Source organism: Culex quinquefasciatus, chromosome 2, assembly GCF_015732765.1.
Source record: "Culex quinquefasciatus strain JHB chromosome 2, VPISU_Cqui_1.0_pri_paternal, whole genome shotgun sequence".
In the NCBI taxonomy this organism is placed as follows: Eukaryota; Metazoa; Arthropoda; class Insecta; order Diptera; family Culicidae; genus Culex; species Culex quinquefasciatus.
In genome coordinates this window covers 127,152,477-127,172,996 of record NC_051862.1, presented here as the reverse complement: position 1 = coordinate 127,172,996, position 20,520 = coordinate 127,152,477, and the positions used below count along the sequence as shown (strand labels likewise).

The following is a 20,520-nucleotide window of genomic DNA, read 5'->3' as shown; positions in this document are numbered from 1 at the left end:
AAATGTCGGGTTTGTTTTTCTTCAAAAACTGCTTAGAATATCGATTTTTATGAGAAATTCTCGATTCACCGGTACATTTATTAAAAAATTATAAATTATAGTATTTTTTAAAGAAAATACGTAGCTTTTTGAAAATTTAAAAAAAAAGAAAAAATAGAAATGCTGTGATTACCAAAAAAATATGATAAACATCAAATTGAATCTTTTAAAAACGTTTGTTTTTTTGAATATTGAGTAATTAAAAAGTGCTGATATTATTGGTGCCGTCAGTGGGGGTGACATTGGGTTTGGGGGCAGGGATGCCACTTGGTTTTTTTAAATGTCTGTAAAAAAGTCTGTGTATGTCTGTGCATTCGTCTGAAATTTAAATATATCAATTTACAGTCATTGAAATCCATCAGAAATAACGTTTTTAAGCATTTGAAGACTAATGAAATAAGTTTCGACAAAAACAATTACAAAATATTAATTTAATGAAGTTTTTTAAAAGTCTGTGCACCTTAAAAAATGTCTGGCACAAGCCCAAAAGTCTGTGAAACACAGACAAATCTGTGTATCTGGCATCGTTGTTTGGGGGTGAGATTGCGTCAAAGTGATTTTTTATGAATTTTACCATTTCTCAGATTCTTCTCAATGAAACTAAATTTTGTTAAAAGGGTTGTGTAGGGGACATCTTGAGATGACTTCGCTGAAAAAATCTCGTTCCTAGAACAAAACCTGTTATTTTGGCAGCTGTCTAAAGTTAAGGTACGTTTTTAATCAAAAATGACCTCTCGAAAAATGATTTTTCTAATATTTTTATTGGAATTGCTCGAAAACTATCCAAATGCTACTTCAAACATTGTAGCATGTCAATACGATTCCCTCGAACAAGAAACACTGTTGGATGACTTGTTTTTACCATATCGTTCTATTTGAGCATCATTTTAGTTTCATTTGATACAAAGTTACCCCCTCTAAGGGGTGAGATAGGGTCAATTTTCAAACTATTGGCATTTAAGGTAGTGTTCATCAAAATCCACCATATTTTGGGAAAATGTTAATAAACTATCTGAGAACAAATCTACGTTGGAAGATTTTCGATGTTGTATTTAAATTGTTTTTGTTACTAAGAAATTACGAGAGGTGTATCATTTTTTGACCCACAGTCACCCCCACTGACGGTATCATTGGAGCAGTTCTCTAGGATTTCGGTCATTCGATTTTTTTTGTATTTTTTAATCCGACTGAAACTTTTTTGGTGCCTTCGGTATGCCCAAAGAAGCCATTTTGCATCATTAGTTTGTCCATATAATTTTCCATACAAATTTGGCAGCTGTCCATACAAAAATGATGTATGAAAATTCAAAAATCTGTATCTTTTGAAGGAATTTTTTGATCGATTTGGTGTCTTCGGCAAAGTTGTAGGTATGGATACGGACTACACTGGAAAAAAGTGATACACGGTAAAAAAAATTGGTGATTTTTTTATTTAACTTTTTATCACTAAAATTTGATTTGCAAAAAAACACAATTTTTATTTTTTTTTTTATTTTTTGATATGTTTTAGAGGACATAAAATGCCAACTTTTCAGAAATTTCCAGGTTGTGCAAAAAATCACTGACCGAGTTATGAATTTTTTAATCAATACTGATTTTTTCAAAAAATCGAAATATTGGTCGCAAAATTTTTTCAACTTCATTTTTCGATGTAAAATCAAATTTGCAATCAAAAAGTAATTTAGTAAAATTTTGATAAAGTGCACCGTTTTCAAGTTAAATCCATATTTATGTGACTTTTTTGAAAATTGTGGCAGTTTTTCATTTTTTAAATTAGTGCACATGTTTGCACACTTTTGGAAAAAATATTTTTGAAAAGCTGAGAAAATTCTCTATATTTTGCTTCTTCGGACTTTGTTGATACGACCTTTAGTTGCTGAGATATTGCAATGCAAAGGTTTAAAAACAGGAAAATTGATGTTTTCTAAGTCTCACCCAAACAGCCCACCATTTTTTAATGTCGATATCTCAGCAACTAATGGTTCGATTTTCAATGTTAATATATGAAACATTTGTGAAATTTTCCGATCTTTTCGAAAACATTATTTTCAAAATTTTCAAATCAAGATTAACATTTCAAAAGGGCCAAACATTCAATATTACGCCCTTTTAAAATGTTAGTCTTGATTTGAAAATTTTGAAAATAATGTTTTCGAAAAGATCGGAAAAATTCACAAATGTTTCATATATTAACATTGAAAATCGGACCATTAGTTGCTGAGATATCGACATTAAAAAATGGTGGGCTGTTTGAGTGAGACTTAGAAAACATCAATTTTCCTGTTTTTAGACCTTTGCATTGCAATATCTCAGCAACTAAAGGTCGTATCAACAAAGTCCGAAGAAGCAAATATAGAGAATTTTCTCAGCTTTTCAAAAATATTTTTTCCAAAAGTGTGCAAACATGTGCACTAATTTAAAAAATGAAAAACTGCCACAATTTTCAAAAAAGTCACATAAATATGGATTTAACTTGAAAACGGTGCACTATCAAAATTTTACTAAATTACTTTTGATTGCAAATTTGATTTTACATCGAAAATGAAGTTGAAAAATTTTGCGACCGATATTTCGATTTTTTGAAAAATCAGTATTGATAAAAATTCATAACTCGGTCAGTGATTTTGCACAACCTGAAATTTCTGAAAAGTTGGCATTTTATGTCCTCTAAAACATATCAAAAAAAAAAATTAAAAAAGTGTTTTTTGCAAATCAAATTTTAGTGATAAAGTTAAATAAAAATCACCAATTTTACCGTGTATCATTTTTTCCAGTGTAGTCCGTATCCATACCTACAACTTTGCCGAACACAAATCGATCAAAATTCCTTCAAAAGATACAGATTTTTGAATTTTCATACATCATTTTTGTATGGACAGCTGGACAAATTTGTATGGAAAATTATATGGACAAACTAATGATGCAAAATGGCTTCTTTGGGCATACCGAAGGCACCAAAAAAGTTTCAGTCGGATTAAAAAATACAAAAATTAAAATTGAAGAAAAAAGACCGATTTCGTAGAGAATTGCTTATTGATGTTTGTCTATCATTCGTTACCCATATAGCAATTATTTTAAATTAGAGTTTTTTGCAGTATTTTTCTGTTCTAATCGAAACCAACCAGAAAAATCAAAATATTGTGCTCCCACATGGTTAAAACTGCTGTCCCAATTCGCCTCATGTGTCCCGATTCGCCCCAGTTGACAGTACTCATTTATATGTCCTAAAAAAGGCGGTGTGGCGGAAACCTTCGGGCCACCCGGATTTTGATAGGCCTTTGCCTCAGGGACAATGTTTTCATACAACGAAAAATTCCCAAAAATGTTTGAGAACTCGCGATTTGCAATGTACTGAAAAATTGTCTGTTTTCATAAAATATCATATTTTGTTCTAAAACCTTGAGAAATGCGTTCAAATTGCCTCGCATTCAGACAATCGAAGTATGCAGTTTGAAGGGACTGAAGAGTTCATCGGTACCTGGAGCATTATTGATATCGAGAAGATCGACAGCCAGAGAGTTGACTGTAGTTAGGAGTCCTACCAATAATGTTATGTATTCATATCGATCTAGGAAGCATGTTAAATTTGGAAAAGTGAAATTTTTTGCCAGAAATTTTTACGAATTTCTCTCAAACATCCATCTAAAAGAATGTTGGCACCAAACCAATACCATCATCTTGTAGTTAACAACAAATTCTGAACAATTTTGCTGTTTTAACAATTAGTTTTTGTTACTTCCGTGTCAATACACAACCATTTTAGTAAAATAAAAATGGCGAATTTTCCTTATGAAACTCAATTTCAGACATGTTGTTGTAAAACGTATTTCATTGCTGCCAATTAAAAGTTATTAAAAAAAACTAATAAAAGGACATTGTAGCCCAACTCATAACTTGTGGAACGTCGAAAGAAATCCGAAAATTTTTAAATTTCCTCAGAATAATCCTCACCTCGACCCATAACTGTTCATATTGTAGCTGTTGTTGTTGTTATTGCCGTTGAGTCCGTGCCGAATGCTGTTCGCCGGCGACACCAACGTCCCACGGGACGAGCTGATCCCGGTGTCGGTGGTCTTGTCCTTGCCACCGTTCATCATCGCGAGGTGACTCTGGTTGTGGTGGTTGTACGCCGCAATCAGATACATGTTGTCCCGGCAGCTCGAGGGCCGGTGCGTGGACGGTGGCGTGTCCAACCCGCTGTCACACGCGGAAAAGTCCAAATCGGTCAGCACTGCTGGAAGGGGGGAAAGGAGACATGCTGTCAAGAAGGTAACTTTGAGGTTAGGTTATGGGTTGCGGAACTCACGTGAGTGACGGTTGTTGTCGTTGCTGTTGCCGGCCGGGCCAAGCGGACGCCGGTACAGGTCATCCTGCTCCACGCGGTAGCGACCTCCGCGGCGCAACTCAACCTCCTCGTCCTCGTCGTTGATGATGTAGGTGCTGTTGCCGTTGATAAAGTTGTCCGAGAGCTTCTTCAGTGGCGAGTACGGGAACCCGTTGCAGAAGCTTCCGTTGTGGCTGTTGTACCCATTCGTCGAACTTCCGGACAGATTGTGGCGTGCGTTGGGGACCTTCTTCGGCGTCGAATGGTTCGTCAACAGTCCGCTGGTCAGGCCGTGGTTCTCGTTGATGGTGGTCAGGTCCGGGACCGAGTCCGAGTGCAAAAAGTGATGCAAATGGTGATGATTGTGGTGACCTCCGCCGGCCTTGTGGTGCCGCGACATAAGCCAGTCCTCGATCGCACCGGAGTAGGTTCCGCCCAGCCCGAGATGGTTGCTCTGCAGGGAAGCGTGCGAAACGGGAGCGGCCAACGAAGCCCGCGAGCGTGGGCCCTGGGTTAGCCGGAGTGCCCGTCGGCGTTCCTTGCTGCTCAGGGTGCACTCCTCCAGCAGCTCGAACCAGTCCTCGAGGCCTTGGTCGCAGCGCAATAAGACGCGACCTTCTCGCGAGCCGAGAAGCAAGCCAATTGCGCTGTACGACCGGCGGTTCAGCCACTCGACCTTCTCCACGTCGACCAGTTTGATCTGCAGAAAGGGGGAGGAAATGGAAAAATTGATATTAGTAAAAGTTAATTTGAGTTTGTTACACATGACTAGGGCTAGTGATTTTTCACGCAAAAAAATAAATTACGGGGCAGTTTAAAGCGAGTTTAAAAATATACAGTATGTAAAAAAAGTATTTACACCCCTTGGGCACTATGCACATATTGTGATGAAACATCTAAACAATTTAATGTTGACAGAAACCTAGTACTACGTTTTGTTCAGAAACTCATGCCAGACATTTTGCTACAAAAAACTAATGAAAAGATGATTTCTATAAAAAGTTATATAACAAATACTATTACGAAAATAAAAGGTGCAAAAAAGTTTGTACACCTTTCGAAAAATTAACATAAATAATGTTATTTGTTGACAAATCACCATAAATCCAGTCTCCCAACTTCAAATAGGCATCCTTGACTGATTAAAAAATAATTTGGATTGAATATAAAGTTTACTAACTACTTAGTATAAAAGTTTATATAACTCTGGAAATTCTATATAAAACTTATCTAAACTTAATTTTGCAAACTTTTAATTCAACTAAATGTCAATATATTACCATAGAATTGCTAAATAAACATTTGGAGTGGGTATAACACCGTTTTGGGGTATTTGTATCGATAGAATAGATTTTCGTTGGAATTTCGTACCAACCCGGAATTACGTCGTCGGAAAATCCGCCGCATCCGAACCGGTCCACAATTCTTAAGTCAACCTATGTGGCATCGGAAAGGGCATAAAATTTCCGATCTTTTGATACCCATACATCTAGGTTTTCTATAAAACCCACGATTTTAAATACCTAGGTAAAAACGTTGTTATGGTTTTGTTTGAGCAATCTGCCAAAAATTTATGGAATTTCGTAATTTTTGTTCTCGTGGATCAAACTTACTTTTTGCCCAGGTATTTAAAAACGTGGGTTTTATAGAAAACCTAGATGTATGGGTATCAAAAGATCGGAAATTTTATGCCCTTTCCGATGACCTAAGAATTGTGGACCGGTTCGGATGCCGGCGGATTTTCCGACGACGTAATTCCGGGTTGGTACGAAATTCCAACGAAAAATCTATTCTATCGATACAAATACCCCCAAAACGGAGTTATACCCACTCCAAAATGTTTATTTAGCAATTCTATGGTATTATATTGACATTTAGTTGATTTAAAAGTTTGCAAAATTAAGTTTAGATAAGTTTTATATAGAATTTCCAGAGTTATATAAACTTTTATACTAAGTAGTTAGTAAACTTTATATTCAATCCAAATTATTTTTTTAATCAGTCAAGGATGCCTATTTGGAGTTGAGAGACTGGATTGATGGTGATTTGTCAACAAATAACATCATTTATGTAAATTTTTCGAAAGGTGTACAAACTTTTTTTGCACCTTTTTTATTTTCGTAATAGTATTTGTTATATAACTTTTTATAGAAATCAACTTTTCATGAGCTGTTTGTAGCAAAATGTTTGGCATGAATTTCTGAACAAAACGTAGTACTAGGTTCCTGCCAAACTTTAAATTTTTTACATGTTTCATCACAATATGTGCATAGTGCTCAAGGGGTGTAAATACTTTTTTTACATACTGTAAATGTAACACAAATTTTTTTTGACGGACTTATTTTTTTTTTTTGACTCGTTTTAATATTTACGTAAGTTTATGTACTATCCAGGTTTCTAGCACACTGTAAAAATCGTATATTTCCAGTTATGAGCAATGTAATTTAGCTTATATCTGTAAGCCATCCAATTGAAAAGCTGTCCAAGGTAAAATTATGGGAAATTAGACGAGCTTTCCGGTATAAATATTTACGAGACTAAAAAATCAAGTCTGGCTTATAGAAATTGCATAAAACCACCAAAAAACCTATTTTTTCAACACCTTTATTTTTAAAACCGCTGTATTATCACAAGGATTGAACATAGGACAATGGTCAATATGGAGACTTTAATGTAACATTGTCTAGAGAATCGATTCCCACCATCGGTTTTTTTAAAATGTTTACGTTTACACCAATTTACAAAAACAAAGTTTTAGAAAATGATTTAGTTTTTTTTAGTTTTAGTTTTAGAAAATGATCCTGCATTTTTCGTCAGCACGGCGTGTTTTTTGGGCAACCTTAAGGAAAAAAAAAATGTCATCGCTACTTTTAAAAGTATCTTATAGGAAATTTTCTCAGCTTTCCAATGCTTTTAAGAGCGAAATGTTTCATCGGGAAATTTCTGAGATATCTATATTTTAAGTTTTTTGTTTTAAAATCCTTAATCATTTATTGGAAACTTTTAAATAACAGTCCAGTAAACTTGTCAAATGATGTGTTTCATGTGTCATTTACTCATCAAAAAGTGCAAAATAATACAAGAAACAACTTTGTTGAAGATGGCAAACCGCTAAACTTTTTGAAAATTTTGTTTTAACCGAATTTTTGAATATGTGGGATTTATTCAGAAATTAAAATCATAAAACCGCATTTAAATGTTATTTTTACCAGAATAAATAGATTATTACATAATTGTTGTGTACAAATATCACCGGTCTACTCTGATTCAGCTTGGAATTAGCTGATACAACTGAAATTTTTACAGGTTTGAGATTGATAGGGTATTACAAGATTTTTATAAATAAATAACATATTTCCTTAATCAAACATTAACCAGTTGGATGAATACAAAACATGTTTAATACTCAAAGTTGAACTGCAAACTACTGTTGCAAGCTTTAGGAGAAATACCTTCCATTAGTATGAAATTATTGTTTTAGTTTTTTTTTGTACTAAATGATCAAGGAAAAAGCAATATTTTAGAAGTTTATAAGACTCTTATCTTTAATCTCATCTTTTTGACGTAGACTTACGTCTTTGTCGAAGGTACTGGGGTGTCATTCCAAAAAACCCGGGCCGAAGGCCCTGGATTACTGCGTCATCCGTCAAACGCTTATATCTTTCTTCCCTCTAATCGAATCGACACGATTTATGTGCCATTCGATTCGAAAATTATTCAGCAATTTGCTATAAAACTTTCATTGTTGGCAAAATAGTTTAACTATTGAAACAATTGAATGTTTTAAAATGTTTTCAAAATGCAGAGATTTTGCAAGCAAAATGAGCGCTTCCCACTCACGGACGGGTATGTCAAGTACCTATTTTGAGGGGAAAATCATCCGAGCAACGCGACCGAGTGTCGGTCGCGAAAAAGGAGGGGAAGTAGCGGGCCGAAATCATACATAAGAACGCGCGCCAGAGCCCATTCCATCATTCACGTCTCAGACGTCGGACCGGCAGCAGCAGCAGCAGCAGCAGGAAAGCTCAGCCCAGAGCAGCAGCAGCAGGAGAGAGACCAGAGCAGCAGCAGCAGGAGAGAGGGACCAGAACTGGAAAAGAAGTGCGCATCGCCTTCGCGTCGTCACCGTCAGCCAGTTGCCTCTCGATGGCCGGACCGTTAGGATCTTTCGTGGTTGCTGTGGTTCGGAGGTGCTTCAATCCCCATCCCTCGTCCCACCCGGGACGAGGCATCAACGAGATGAGGCGCGCGCCTGCTGCTTTCCGCTGAAGAGCCTCTCGTGGGTCAAGCCGTGGTTGTGAAACAACAACTAGCTCGTCGCATTCGCGGCGAGCGCTTCTGAAAGATTTACGTCTCATCAAATTCTAGTGTTGAAAGAGTTGCCCTCGTCCCACCCGGGACGAGGCAGCGAGCTAATTTGAATTTAAATTTCAGGAACAAATTTTGGTCTTCGGGGCGACGGATTGCACAGCTTTCTGAGGCTCTCGCCCCCAACCCCTATGCCCCCTCTCCCCTCCCCCATTCGGCTCGCTAAAATTCCTTCGTTTCTTTCTTTCCTCTCTTTGCCGTTCGTTCGTCTTCTTCGACGGCCATGCCTCACGATCTTGAGCAGTTAAGTGAGGAACATGATCCAATTTTACTCGAGGCTGATTCGTTTGGGGATATTTGTGCCACAAAAGTTTCAGAAAATGGGATTCAAACATTGTTTGTTGTTGTGTATATTTCGCCAAGTGCAACATACAAACAGAAAATTTCTTTCTTGATCCGGAATTTGTTCTGGTATGCAAAGCAGGACATCCGCATTGTTGTGTCTGGGGATTTTAACATTGATATCCTCAAACCGGAAAATTTGAAATTTGTTGATTTTATGAATTATGAAAGAGTACCTCAAGCTTGATCTGCTTTCCAATCCTTTGGGCGCACATGCCTTGACCTTGTTTTTGGTAGAAATGTTCTGACACAGTCACGAAGGTATGTTTCGTATTTTAGTTATCATCGGCCGATTTTGACTTTGGTTGATACACCAGCCTAATATAAATTTCGCACCACAATCATTTGCAAATACTACACGCTTTCCTAAACAACTTTGTCGGTTTCGCATCCATCAACAACGCCAGCACCTGCAGCATCCACCGCGGCCTATCACCCATCTGGACAGAACATCTCCCGGCTGCAGCCTTGCGACCAACGCCACCATCCAACTCTAATCGGTCCTTTTAGGGCCACCAATTTTCTCACGAAAGAGTTCTTCTTGTTCATCATTCCCACCAAACACTACCACCCCGAAATAACGCCCTTAGCTGAATTCCATCTCCCATTCATGATCATATTCCGTAAATCTATTTAAAGAATATAGCTAATTCTTCAAATTAATATATGGAAAACCCACATGTCCACATATCTAAATTTTACGTAAGTCTACGCCATTCCGGTTATGTCTGTGACATAACTACTTTGACTTTTTGAAAAATGTTTTATTTCTTGATTCTTGTTCAAATAGTTTGGAAAGACTTTTTTTTTGTTGTTTTTTTTTTTGTTAAAATAATAAATAATATTGTTCAAAAAAAAATGTGACGGTGTTTTCAGCATTCTGAATTGGAAGACTCGAGTTTTATGGCTACTTTTAAGTGCATTTTCAACAGTAAACATTTTATAAAATTTTATATTTATTTTATTCTCATGAAAATATGACAGGATTCCAAGATATGATTTTTTGAAAATAAAATCCGTGTTTTTCGACGCGCCGCGCGCAAAAACACGAAAATGACAAAATCGGCAAAACAAACTACTTTTTCCACTAAAACTGCGATAACCTAAAAGTTTCAGCGATGACCTATACATATCTGGCTACCAAAATTTTCGTAATTGAAAGACGCAACTTTTGGTACCCAGACATGGTATAGGTGATAGGTCATCGCTGAAATTTTTAAGTTAACGCAGTTTTAGTGGAAAAAGTTGATTTTTTGCCGATTTTGTCATTTTTGTGTTTTTGCGCGCGTCGAAAAACACGAATTTTATTTTCAAAAAATCATATCTTGGAATCCTGTTAATGAACTCCTCCCATTTTTTAGTATATTATGTAAAAATGTCCGGGGAATCCGATAAAAATATTTCCAGACATAGGCTCTTTGGTCCAGACACCGCCAAAACGGCATTTTAAAGTTTCATTCGACCTTTTTATATGTTAGACTAGATTTTTGAAACTTCTTATTATTTTTCTTTGATAGGCCAACTTATCACCTTTCATTTGCGTATAAGACAATTGAAATCGGTTGAAATGACGAGGAGTTAGGTTTTTTTTTTAAATGTGGTTTTTGCGAAAATCGACGAAAATGGCCATTTTTCAGACCACCCTAAGACGGCGTAGGTCACCCTAATGGCCAAACAAAATAATACGGGTCTAATTATTTCGGCCAGGGAACCCCCAGAAAATTTTTGAGCCCGATCCGAGGACTTTTGTTTTTTTCCATGCTGTTTTCGTAAGAAAATATCAAATTTATTCATTAAAATTCAATAATACTATTGACAATCACAAACCTGCCAATGTTTTGGTTGAACAAGCTGAAACAAAGCAGACTCGTGATATTTGCACACAAAAAATATATATAATAAGGCTGGTACAAATATTTTTAAAAGTTTTTGTCACCCCCCCCTTCAAAATTGGCCCGAAAAATCAGGGGGCAAAAAAAATATTTTTACAATAAACTTCAAAATTTCAATGAAAATTCAAGTGCAACCAGCTGAAATCAAATTAAAATGCATTCTTCTGCGTTTAAAATCATTTTTAGCATGTTTGGGTTTATTAAAAAATCTTAAGATTTTTTGAAAATTTTCGATGCAAAATCTTTTTTTTCGATAATTTTTTTGCTTTTTTCAGATTTTAGATTTTTTGAAAACTAATGATTGCAAAACAACTGAAGTAGTGAAAAATGCATTTTAAAACACTTTTTTCATTTAAATGTAAAGACTATGGCTTGTTATTTAAATTTTTATATTTTTTTATTTTTTTGCCCCCCCACCCCCTTGACCTCGGCTAGAGCCGAGGGACAAAAACTTTTTTAAATATTTGCATCGGCCTAATCTAATAAAAATATATTTTTACTTTGTTTTATGATTTATATTTCTGACTAAATTCCATATATTAAAAAAAAATTGGTTGAAACTTCATTTTCAAAATGGTTAGCGATGTGCAACCTTCTACAAAGTTGTTTCTTGTCTTATTTTGCACATTTTAATGAGTAAATGACACATGAAACACATCATTTCATAAGTTTTCTGAACAGTTAGTATAAAATTTCCAATAAATAATAAAGAAATTTAAAACCAAAAAACTTAAAATAGAGATATCTCAGAAATTTCCCGATCAAACATTTCGCTCTTAGAAGCATTGGAAGCTGAGAAAATTTCCAATAAGACACATTTGAAAGTAGCGATGACTATTTTTTCTTGATAATGTTGGTCTAGAAAACACGCCGTGTCAGTCTTTTTGTAACATCTTAGGCTATTTCCTCAAAAATTTTGAACGAAACAAAATCGTGACATTACATAAAAAAATCTTATAGAAGAGGCTTGTATTTTTCATTCAGTGTATTTTTTAATCTCATAGAATTGGTATTTTTCATTCAGTGTTTTTTTTGCAGAAAGCCCGCCCAATTTCCTACAAGTTTGTCTTTGACCACCTTTTGATACGATGCAACGGCTTCGAGATACATACATTTTTAACACTGGAACGCCCAACGCATGTTCTGCAAAGTTCTAGAATCATCTAGACATCCTAACAAATCACTGAAAAGAGAATCATCTTGATTGGTTGAGTTATGCCCGAGTACGCGAGTTGAAGTTACCGTTCCAACTTTTTTGGAGCCTTGGGCTTTGGATTAAATTAAAAAATACAAAAATATTTAAATAACTTACGTCTTTCTCAAATGTTATTTTCGAGTAAAAATTGGCTCCATATACACAAAAATGGGTTATATTGGCCTAGGATAACATTTCTACAAAGTTTCATTGAAATCGGAGGGGGTCGAGAAAAAAGTACCTGAAAAATTCCTGATTTGAGCTGGAATTGTTCATCTAAAACAAAGGACACATAGGATCAAACAAACGTATTATGAGACAACACATTTTACCAAATTTTAATTTGGTACCGTCTAGCATTGAAAATATGCACCATTAGGGTGTAATATCAAAATCGATTTTCCAGCACAGCACTTTTTCAGTTCCTATTGGGGTCCTAAACAACTCCCCAAAGTTTGGGACCGATTGGTTTAGTCCTCACTTTGCGCAAAGCGATTCAATTTTCCATATAAATTTGTATGGAGAAAACCATTTTTTAGAATTTTGATATTTAACAATTCGACGTTTCATGCCATATCAAAACCGGACTCATATTCGGATGCTCTGGAAGGTGCTCTACAACTTTGCCGAAGAGAGTATGGTGCTAACTTGCTCCTGAAAAAAGATATAGAGCCCTTAAAACTCGTCTAAAACGTGATTTTCGAGCAAAAAACACGTTTTAGACGAGTTTTGAACACGCTGTATCTTTTTTTAGGGGCAAGCTAGCACCATACTTTCTTCTGGAAAGTTGTAGAGCAGATTCCAGAGCATCCGAATATGAGTCCGGTTTTGATATAGCATGAAACGTGGATTCAATAAATATCAAAATCCAAAAAAATGGTTTTCTCCATACAAATTTATATGGAAAATTGAATTGCTTTGCGCAAAGTGACGACTAAACCAATTGGTCCCAAACTTTGGGGATTTGTTGAGGACCCCAATAGGAACTGAAAAAGTGCTGTGCTCACTAAATTTGGACAACTTTAATTTTTTCCATATAACCATATTACACCCTAATGCACCATCTGTGAAATGATTGTCAAACTCTGAATAACCGATACTCTCTGTTTGAATATGCACCTTGCACAAACAAAAATAATGATCCAAACATCACCCCACTATTGAACCGATACAATATTGAGCAGTTTCAGTTCACCAACAGCCCAAAATGCATCCTGACCTGAAGGCACCCCGACGGGCTCCCCCAGAATTCATGCACAATTTCCAGTCGTCAGTCTCCCTAACCTGGTGCCCCCAAAGGCCAATCTCCAGCAGCCAGGAAAAAAAAGATGATGGAAAAAGCCTGGCATGTGTCGGAGCTGATTTGAATATTTGAATATCACTTTTTCCACCAGCAAACGAACGATTTTCATTGGCTTCCGACTTCTGGCCCGGAGGCAGATGTGCACCACCAGAGTGCCAGCAAACTTGCATCAAAGAGAGGCGGGATATTTGATTGAATCATCGTTCTGAATTCGACGATCTGGGCCAGATTGAATTGAATTCAAGTATTACAATGCCAAAGCGGTGTTTGCCATCCCGATCTAAATTTGTAATCGTGAATCAATTTGTTTTGCTAACGAGAGGAGATAAATTTCGAGGTCTAGATTTTCATTTCATTACGAGTTTAGGCCAAAAATTCTTCCACACGGCAAATGAATGACACCTAATTACCCGCATTTTCCCGGTTCGGGTGGATCCTCGGAAGTTGGAATTGTGTAATTAGCTGCCAGCTGTCATGGCGGCTTTGGCGTCGTCGACAATGTCGTTGGAGCTTAATAAATTCATTAATTAGGTGTGGGAGCGAGCCCACCACCGACGACAAATCGAATTTGGAAAGGATCCACCACCCGACATTGGGGTGTTAATCCGGGGTGGCTTAAGAAGACTTGGAGATTAATGGCTGAGGGAAGTTTCATCAAGTTGCGGGGAAGTGTTGCCAGCTTGGCTTGTTGCTGGTGCGTGTGACGACATTGCTATTCAGAATGGAAATTAATGACGGTAATTGTTTGAAATCCAATGAGGAGGAGGAGAAGGTTTGGTCTTGTTTATCGAGCATTCAATCCGAATGCCAATATTGTTTGATGTAATTGATAGGCGCTGATGTTAATTAAAACGGAAATTGGTGGTGTTGCCACGAGAAGGACACATTGTGATAAGTGATGAGCTTCACTCAATCTAGATCTTGTTCAGGGGAATGTTGGTTTGCATTGGGGAACTTTTGATAAATTATTAATATTGTTCTTGTTTTTATTTCTAAATAAGCTTTCAATGTGGGATATAATACTCATTTAGTAAATAAAGTTTTTTTTAAAGTTTACCGACATTTACCGAACCATACCATTTTTGCCGTATTTCCAAAATTAATGGTTTTTTGTGCTGGAAATGAAAATTTATATTGCCTCAACGGTTTGAAAAAATAAAAAATAGTATAAATTATTATCATATCAACAAATCAGCAATAATTAAAAAACTTAACATCGAATAAATTTTCTAGAGTTTTGTGAAAAGTTCTTTGTCATATTGGTTGTGCGTAACATAACCACCTGCACCTTTTTTAGGAATTCTGAATAAGCCATCAAATTGGGCGTACAATTTTACATCAAAGTCCTTTTGACACCAAATTTCCATCTCATCACCTTTTCAGGCTGCAAATTATTGAAAAACATGTCCTTTTTCGCATGTTGTACCGCCCCTCTGTCACGAAATATCAAAAAACGGTCCTCGGATTCGTGATCAGGGACAAAAGTTACCCATTTGGACAAAGTTTCACGCAAATCGAAGAAAGTTCGGGGAGACTTTCCTCGATTTCGTGTTAGTTGGTAGAGAATTACCTTTTTTTACAGAAAATATGCTTTGGGGTGAACTTTAAACCTTAAGCTCACCCATTTCTGCTTCTAATTCACACTTAAAATTCAATTAAATGTCTACCCACTTGGAGTTAGCCAAACCCACTTTATCAATTTAAGAGAGTCCCATCTATCATTTCGTCATCCTTTCAAATCTCCCCACTCAAAACGAGAGTTCCACACCTCAACACCACATTTGAGTCAATTTTGGTGTCACTTTGGGTGGCTTTTCCTCCACCCCGTCACTTCCATCCAAAGCTCAACCGGGTGACACTGATCTGTGACTTGGATCCCTTTTCACACACACTCTAACGTGTGGGGCTCGTTCCGGTGATTTAGCTTCCCTTCTCAAATCTCTCTGATGGTCGGAGGAAAGCGCTTATCCGGCAATAATGTATGTCTCTTGATTGAGTCAATCATCTGCTCAACGAGGTTTTGGAGATTTCATTCGCTGGTTGACTTTTCCAAACAAGATTAAAGTTTTTCTTTTCATGGGAGATTTAACGAAAAAAAAAATCCTCATTACGAATCGAGGACGACGTCGTCTGGCAGTTTTTCAGCCCTTCTGCTCGGCGCGCGGAAATCAATTAAAATCAATTTATATTCAGCTCGCTGAACAAACATATTCTACGGCTCCTCATCATCGTCCTTTGGCGCAGACAGACGTCGTCGCGGTTCTCAAGCCAAAACATGTTGGCAAGCTAGCATAACACACTCTTTTGTCGACGATGAAGGGGGCTGTCGCGACGATTCAGTCTCTCAATGGGTCTAGCCTGTGCAGTTCAATCAGCTTTTGAAAACAAAGGGTCCAAATTTGAAAAAATGACCAAAAAATGTAGCATTTTTGAAGTTTGAAATTTGATAAAAACGATACAAAAGAACAGTAGCTAAATTTTGACCAATTTCGTCCATCAAATTCCCACTGTGCCTAGGAAAAACGGGCAAAATTCTGCTTAATTGCATTTCCCGACCGACGGAGCCTACATGTCGTCGATGCCATTGTCCTCCACAAAACGGAAGGAATTCGATTGGAAAAATGTGGCTTGCTCTAGCTAGGAAAATGCAAGCCTCCGCCAAGAATGAATTGTTGGAAATCGTTCACCTGCCAAGCGGGGAGAAACCACCAACGTTTGTTCAGCTGTGGAAAAGTGCATTTTGATCAAGTTCCGCGTACTGAAAAGGGAGAGGGAAACGTTTAGGCATTTGGCAGCGGCTGAGGTTTTGCCCTCTGCTTTCTAGAACTTGGAACGTGGGACTATTTTGACAAATGACGAAGGCCTTTGTGGGTTGAGCGCTTTGTCGTGGGTGTTGAAAGTTGTTGAGCTGATTTGGTGCCAAAATCGAGCAAATTTGGGCAGTTTATTTTACGGTTCAAAGGATGCAACGCTTAGTTGTTTGGAAAATGCCACAAATAGTGTGCATGTTTTAATGCCTTTTTAAATTAAAGATTGTAAAATACTTTATCGTTTTAAAAATATAATCAATTTCACATTAGACCAAACCATAAACAATTTTGTTACTTACTTTACTTTACTTTTACTGCTCGTACAACCTCCGGGTCATGAGCTGTCTCCAGATGCGCTGCCACTGGACTCGGTCCTGGGCTGCTACTCTCCAATTCCGCTGCGGAACTCCCACACTTTCCAGATCTTCCTCCACTTGGTTCAACCACCGTGCACGTTGCGCCCCCCTCCGCCGCGTTCCAGCCGGCTCCGAATTAAACACCAACTTCACCGGATTGATAGTCTGGTTCAGTTGGCGCGCATCCAGCGCGTCCGGCATTCTTGCGACGTGTCCGGCCCACCGGATTCGGCCAGCCTTGGCGACCTTCCGAATACTTGGCTTGCCGTAGAGTTGCGCCAGCTCGTGGTTCATCCTTCTCCTCCATACAGTGTTCTCACGCACGCCGCCAAAGATCGTCCTAAGCACTCGTCGCTCGAAAACTTCAAGCGCTTGCAAGTCCTCTTCGAGCATCGTCCACGTCTCGTGCCCGTAGAGGAGGACGGGTCTTATCAGCGTCTCGTACATGGTACACTTTGTACGCCGGGAAAGGTGACCAGACCGTAAGGTCTTGTGGAGTCCGTAGTAGGCACGACTACCGGTGATGATGCGCCTCCGAATTTCTCTGCTGCAGTTGTTGTCCGACGTAACCAACGATCCGAGGTACACAAACTCCTCCACAACCTCGAACTCGTCGCCGTCGATCGTCACGCTCGGTCCTATGCGAGTCCTAAGGGACTCGATTCCTCCTGCCAGCAGATACTTCGTCTTCGCAACGTTCACCTTCAATCCAACCTTATCCGCTTCCCGCTTCAATTCGGTGTACCGCCTGGCCACCTCCTCGAACGTTCTGCCGACAATGTCCATGTCGTCGGCATAGCAGATGAATTGGCTGGATCGGTTGATAATCGTGCCCCGCATGTTGAAGCCCGCCCGCCTCATTACACCTTCAAGCCCAATGTTGAAACAGAGGCCGGAGATACCGTCGCCTTGTCGCAGTCCCTTGCGCGATTCGATCGGGTCGGACATCGCCCCCGAAATCTTCACGCTGCACCGTGCCCCGTCCATCGTTGATTTCACCAGTCTAATCAGCTTCCCGGGAAAGCCGTTCTCGTACATGATCTTCCATAGCTCTTCGCGATCGACCGAGTCGTACGCGGCTTTGAAATCGATGAATAGGTGGTGCGTCGGGATCTGGTACTCGCGACACTTTTGGAGGATTTGGCGTAGCAAAAAGATTTGGTCCGTCGTCGATTTCCCCTCCACAAAACCGGCTTGGTACGTCCCAACGAAATCCTTTGCTCGCTCCGACAAACGACAGAAAATGATCTGAGACAGCACTTTGTAGGCCGCGTTGAGAATAGTGATAGCTCGATAGTTCTCACATTCCAACTTGTCCCCCTTCTTGTAGATCGGGCATATTACTCCCTCTTTCCACTCCTCCGGTAGCTGTTCTGTGTCCCAGACCTTGACTATCAGCCGGTGTAGACAGGCTGCCAGCTTGTTCGGGCCCATCTTGATGAGTTCTGTACCGATACCATCCTTACCCGCTGCTTTGTTGTTCTTCAGCTTCTTGATGGCCCTGGTACTCCGCCTCTGGGCCGTTCAGGTGCTCGTCGAAGTGCTGCTTCCACCTTTCGATCACCTCACGCTCGTCCGTCAAGATTCCTCCGTCCTTATCCCGGCACATTTCGGCTCGCGGCATGAAGCCAGTCCGGGATTGACTGAGTTTCTTGTAGAACTTACGCGTTTCGTTGGAGCGATACAGCTGCTCCATATCCTGGAACTCCAACTCTTCCAGGCGGCGCTTCTTATCCCGGAAGAGATGGGTTTGCTGTCTTCGCAACTGTTTGTACGACTCCTTGTTCCCACGGGTGTTGTGCAGCAGCCACTTGTCCCGCGCTGCTTTCTTCTCGTCCCAAATCGCCTGACATTCCTCGTCGAACCAGCCGTTCCGTCGAACTCGGTCCACGTACCCGATGGCGCTCGATGCCGCTGCGTTGATGGCTGCTTCCATATGGCTCCAGCAGGCCTCCAGAGGGGCTTCGGCGAGCTCACCCTCGTCAGGCAACGCAGCTTCGAGTTCCCGCGCGTACTGGGTAGCGACCTCAGGATCCGTGAGCCGCTCCAGATTATACCGCTGCGGGCGACGGTACCGGATCTTGTTGACCTCGGACAGGCGTTGGCGCAGCTTTGCCACCACCAGGTAGTGGTCCGAGTCGATGTCCGCGCCCGGTAGGTTCTGACGTCGATTATGTCCGAGAAGTGCCGACCATCGATGAGAACATGGTCGATTTGCGTCTCCGTGTCGTTTGGTGATCTCCAGGTGTACTTGTATAGGGAGGTGTGCTGGAAGAAGGTACTACGTATGGCCATGTTTCGGGAGGTAGCGAAATCGATGAGTCGTAGGCCGTTCTCGTTCGTCTGCTGGTGAGCGCTGAACCTCCCAATAACCGGTCTAAACTCCTCCTCCTGGCCGACTTGAGCGTTTAAGTCGCCGATGACAATCTTGACGTCGTGTTTTGGACACTTCCTGTACTCGCGGTCAAGAAGCTCGTAGAAAGCATCCTTGTCATCGGCGTCGCTTCCCATGTGCGGGCTGTGCACGTTGATGATGCTCAGGTTGAAGAATCGACCCTTGATTCTCAACCGGCACATTCTGTCGTTGACTGACCACCAACCAATCACGCGCTTCGACATTTCGCCCAACACTATAAAAGCTGTCCCCAGCTCGTGTGTATTGCCGCCGCTCCAATACATAGTGTAGTCACCGTACACCCGGTGGTCCTTCCCCGTCCAGCACACCTCCTGCAGCGCCACGACTTCGAGACCGCGGACCCGCAATTCGTTGGAAAGAATGCGGTCGCTCCCATCGAAGTTGAGAGACCTGGAGTTCCACGTCCCGAGTTTCCAATCCCTGGATCCCCGAAAATCGGGTCGGCGATTTGATCGGCTCGCATCTGGAGCAATTTTGTTACATTTATTTTAAAAATTCTGGAAGCTTGTTTTAGTATATTTTTTTTCAAAAAAGCCAAACATAAAAATAAAAATCTGCATATTTTGAAGTTTTAACATATTATTCCTTTGAATTTAGTTTAAACCAAATGTGTAGGAGGATGTAGGAAATTTGATGGACTTTCCGAAAAAATACGCTGAAAGAAAAAAACACGCCACTTTTAAGAGATTTTCTGTTTTTTTTAGTTTAAAAGTCAAATTTGAAGGTGAGCCCACGATTTTTTTCGTTGAAATTTATTGTGAAAACAGCCTAACATGTTACAAAACGACTCACGAAAATTGCAGGATGGAGCAAATGTTAGGAAATGTTTAGGAAATTTGACGAGCTTTTCGGTAAAAATATTTACGAGACTGAAAAATCAAGTCCGTCTAATAAAAATGGCCAAAAGCCATCAAAAAACATTTTTTTCAACATTTGAATTTTTAAAATCGCTGTAACTTCACAAGGATTGGACTTAAAACAAAAATCAATATGGAGACTTTTACGTAAAATTGTCTGGAGAATCGATTCCCGTATTCGGTTTTTCAAAATTTTGACATTTTGGGCTCACTTTCGAATTTGACTTCTTAACTATACTTAACTTAAAAATCAAAAAATCTCATAAAAGTGGCGTATTTTTTCCTTTCAGTGTATTTTTTTCGGAAAGCCCGTCAAATTTCCTACAAATTTGTTTTAGACCTCTTTTGATACGATGCAACGGCTTCAAGATACACCGATATTTAAATCATGAAATGCAAAAATATTGAAAACACTTACGCCCTTCTCAAATTTCATTATCGAGTGAAACTGGCTCAATATACACAAAAGTGGTTTACATTACCATAGGATAACATGTCTACAAAGTTTCATTGAAACCGAAGAGGGTCCGGTTCCCTATTTGGCATGGCATGCTTTTTAACTGGACGCTCGATAACTGGGCTTTAGCCTACTTAAAAAGCAGATAAACGTCAAAAAAC

At 39.3% G+C, this 20,520-nt stretch overlaps 1 protein-coding gene across 5 annotated transcripts in view; it reads right to left on the bottom strand.

Annotated features, from left to right (window-relative positions):
- The window catches only part of LOC6044475 (uncharacterized membrane protein DDB_G0293934), a 280,084-nt gene that overhangs the window by 5,499 nt on the left and 254,065 nt on the right, over nt 1-20,520 (bottom strand). For 4 of the 5 annotated variants that reach the window (XM_038257882.1, XM_038257883.1, XM_038257884.1 and 1 more), the window contains exons 5-6: nt 4,346-5,063; nt 3,991-4,273 (exon numbers count right to left, since the gene is read on the bottom strand). In XM_038257882.1, coding sequence (XP_038113810.1) covers nt 3,991-4,273; nt 4,346-5,063 — 1,001 coding nt within the window. The remainder of the gene's footprint in view (nt 1-3,990; nt 4,274-4,345; nt 5,064-20,520) is intronic. The other variant, XM_038257886.1, reaches the window with a different exon arrangement.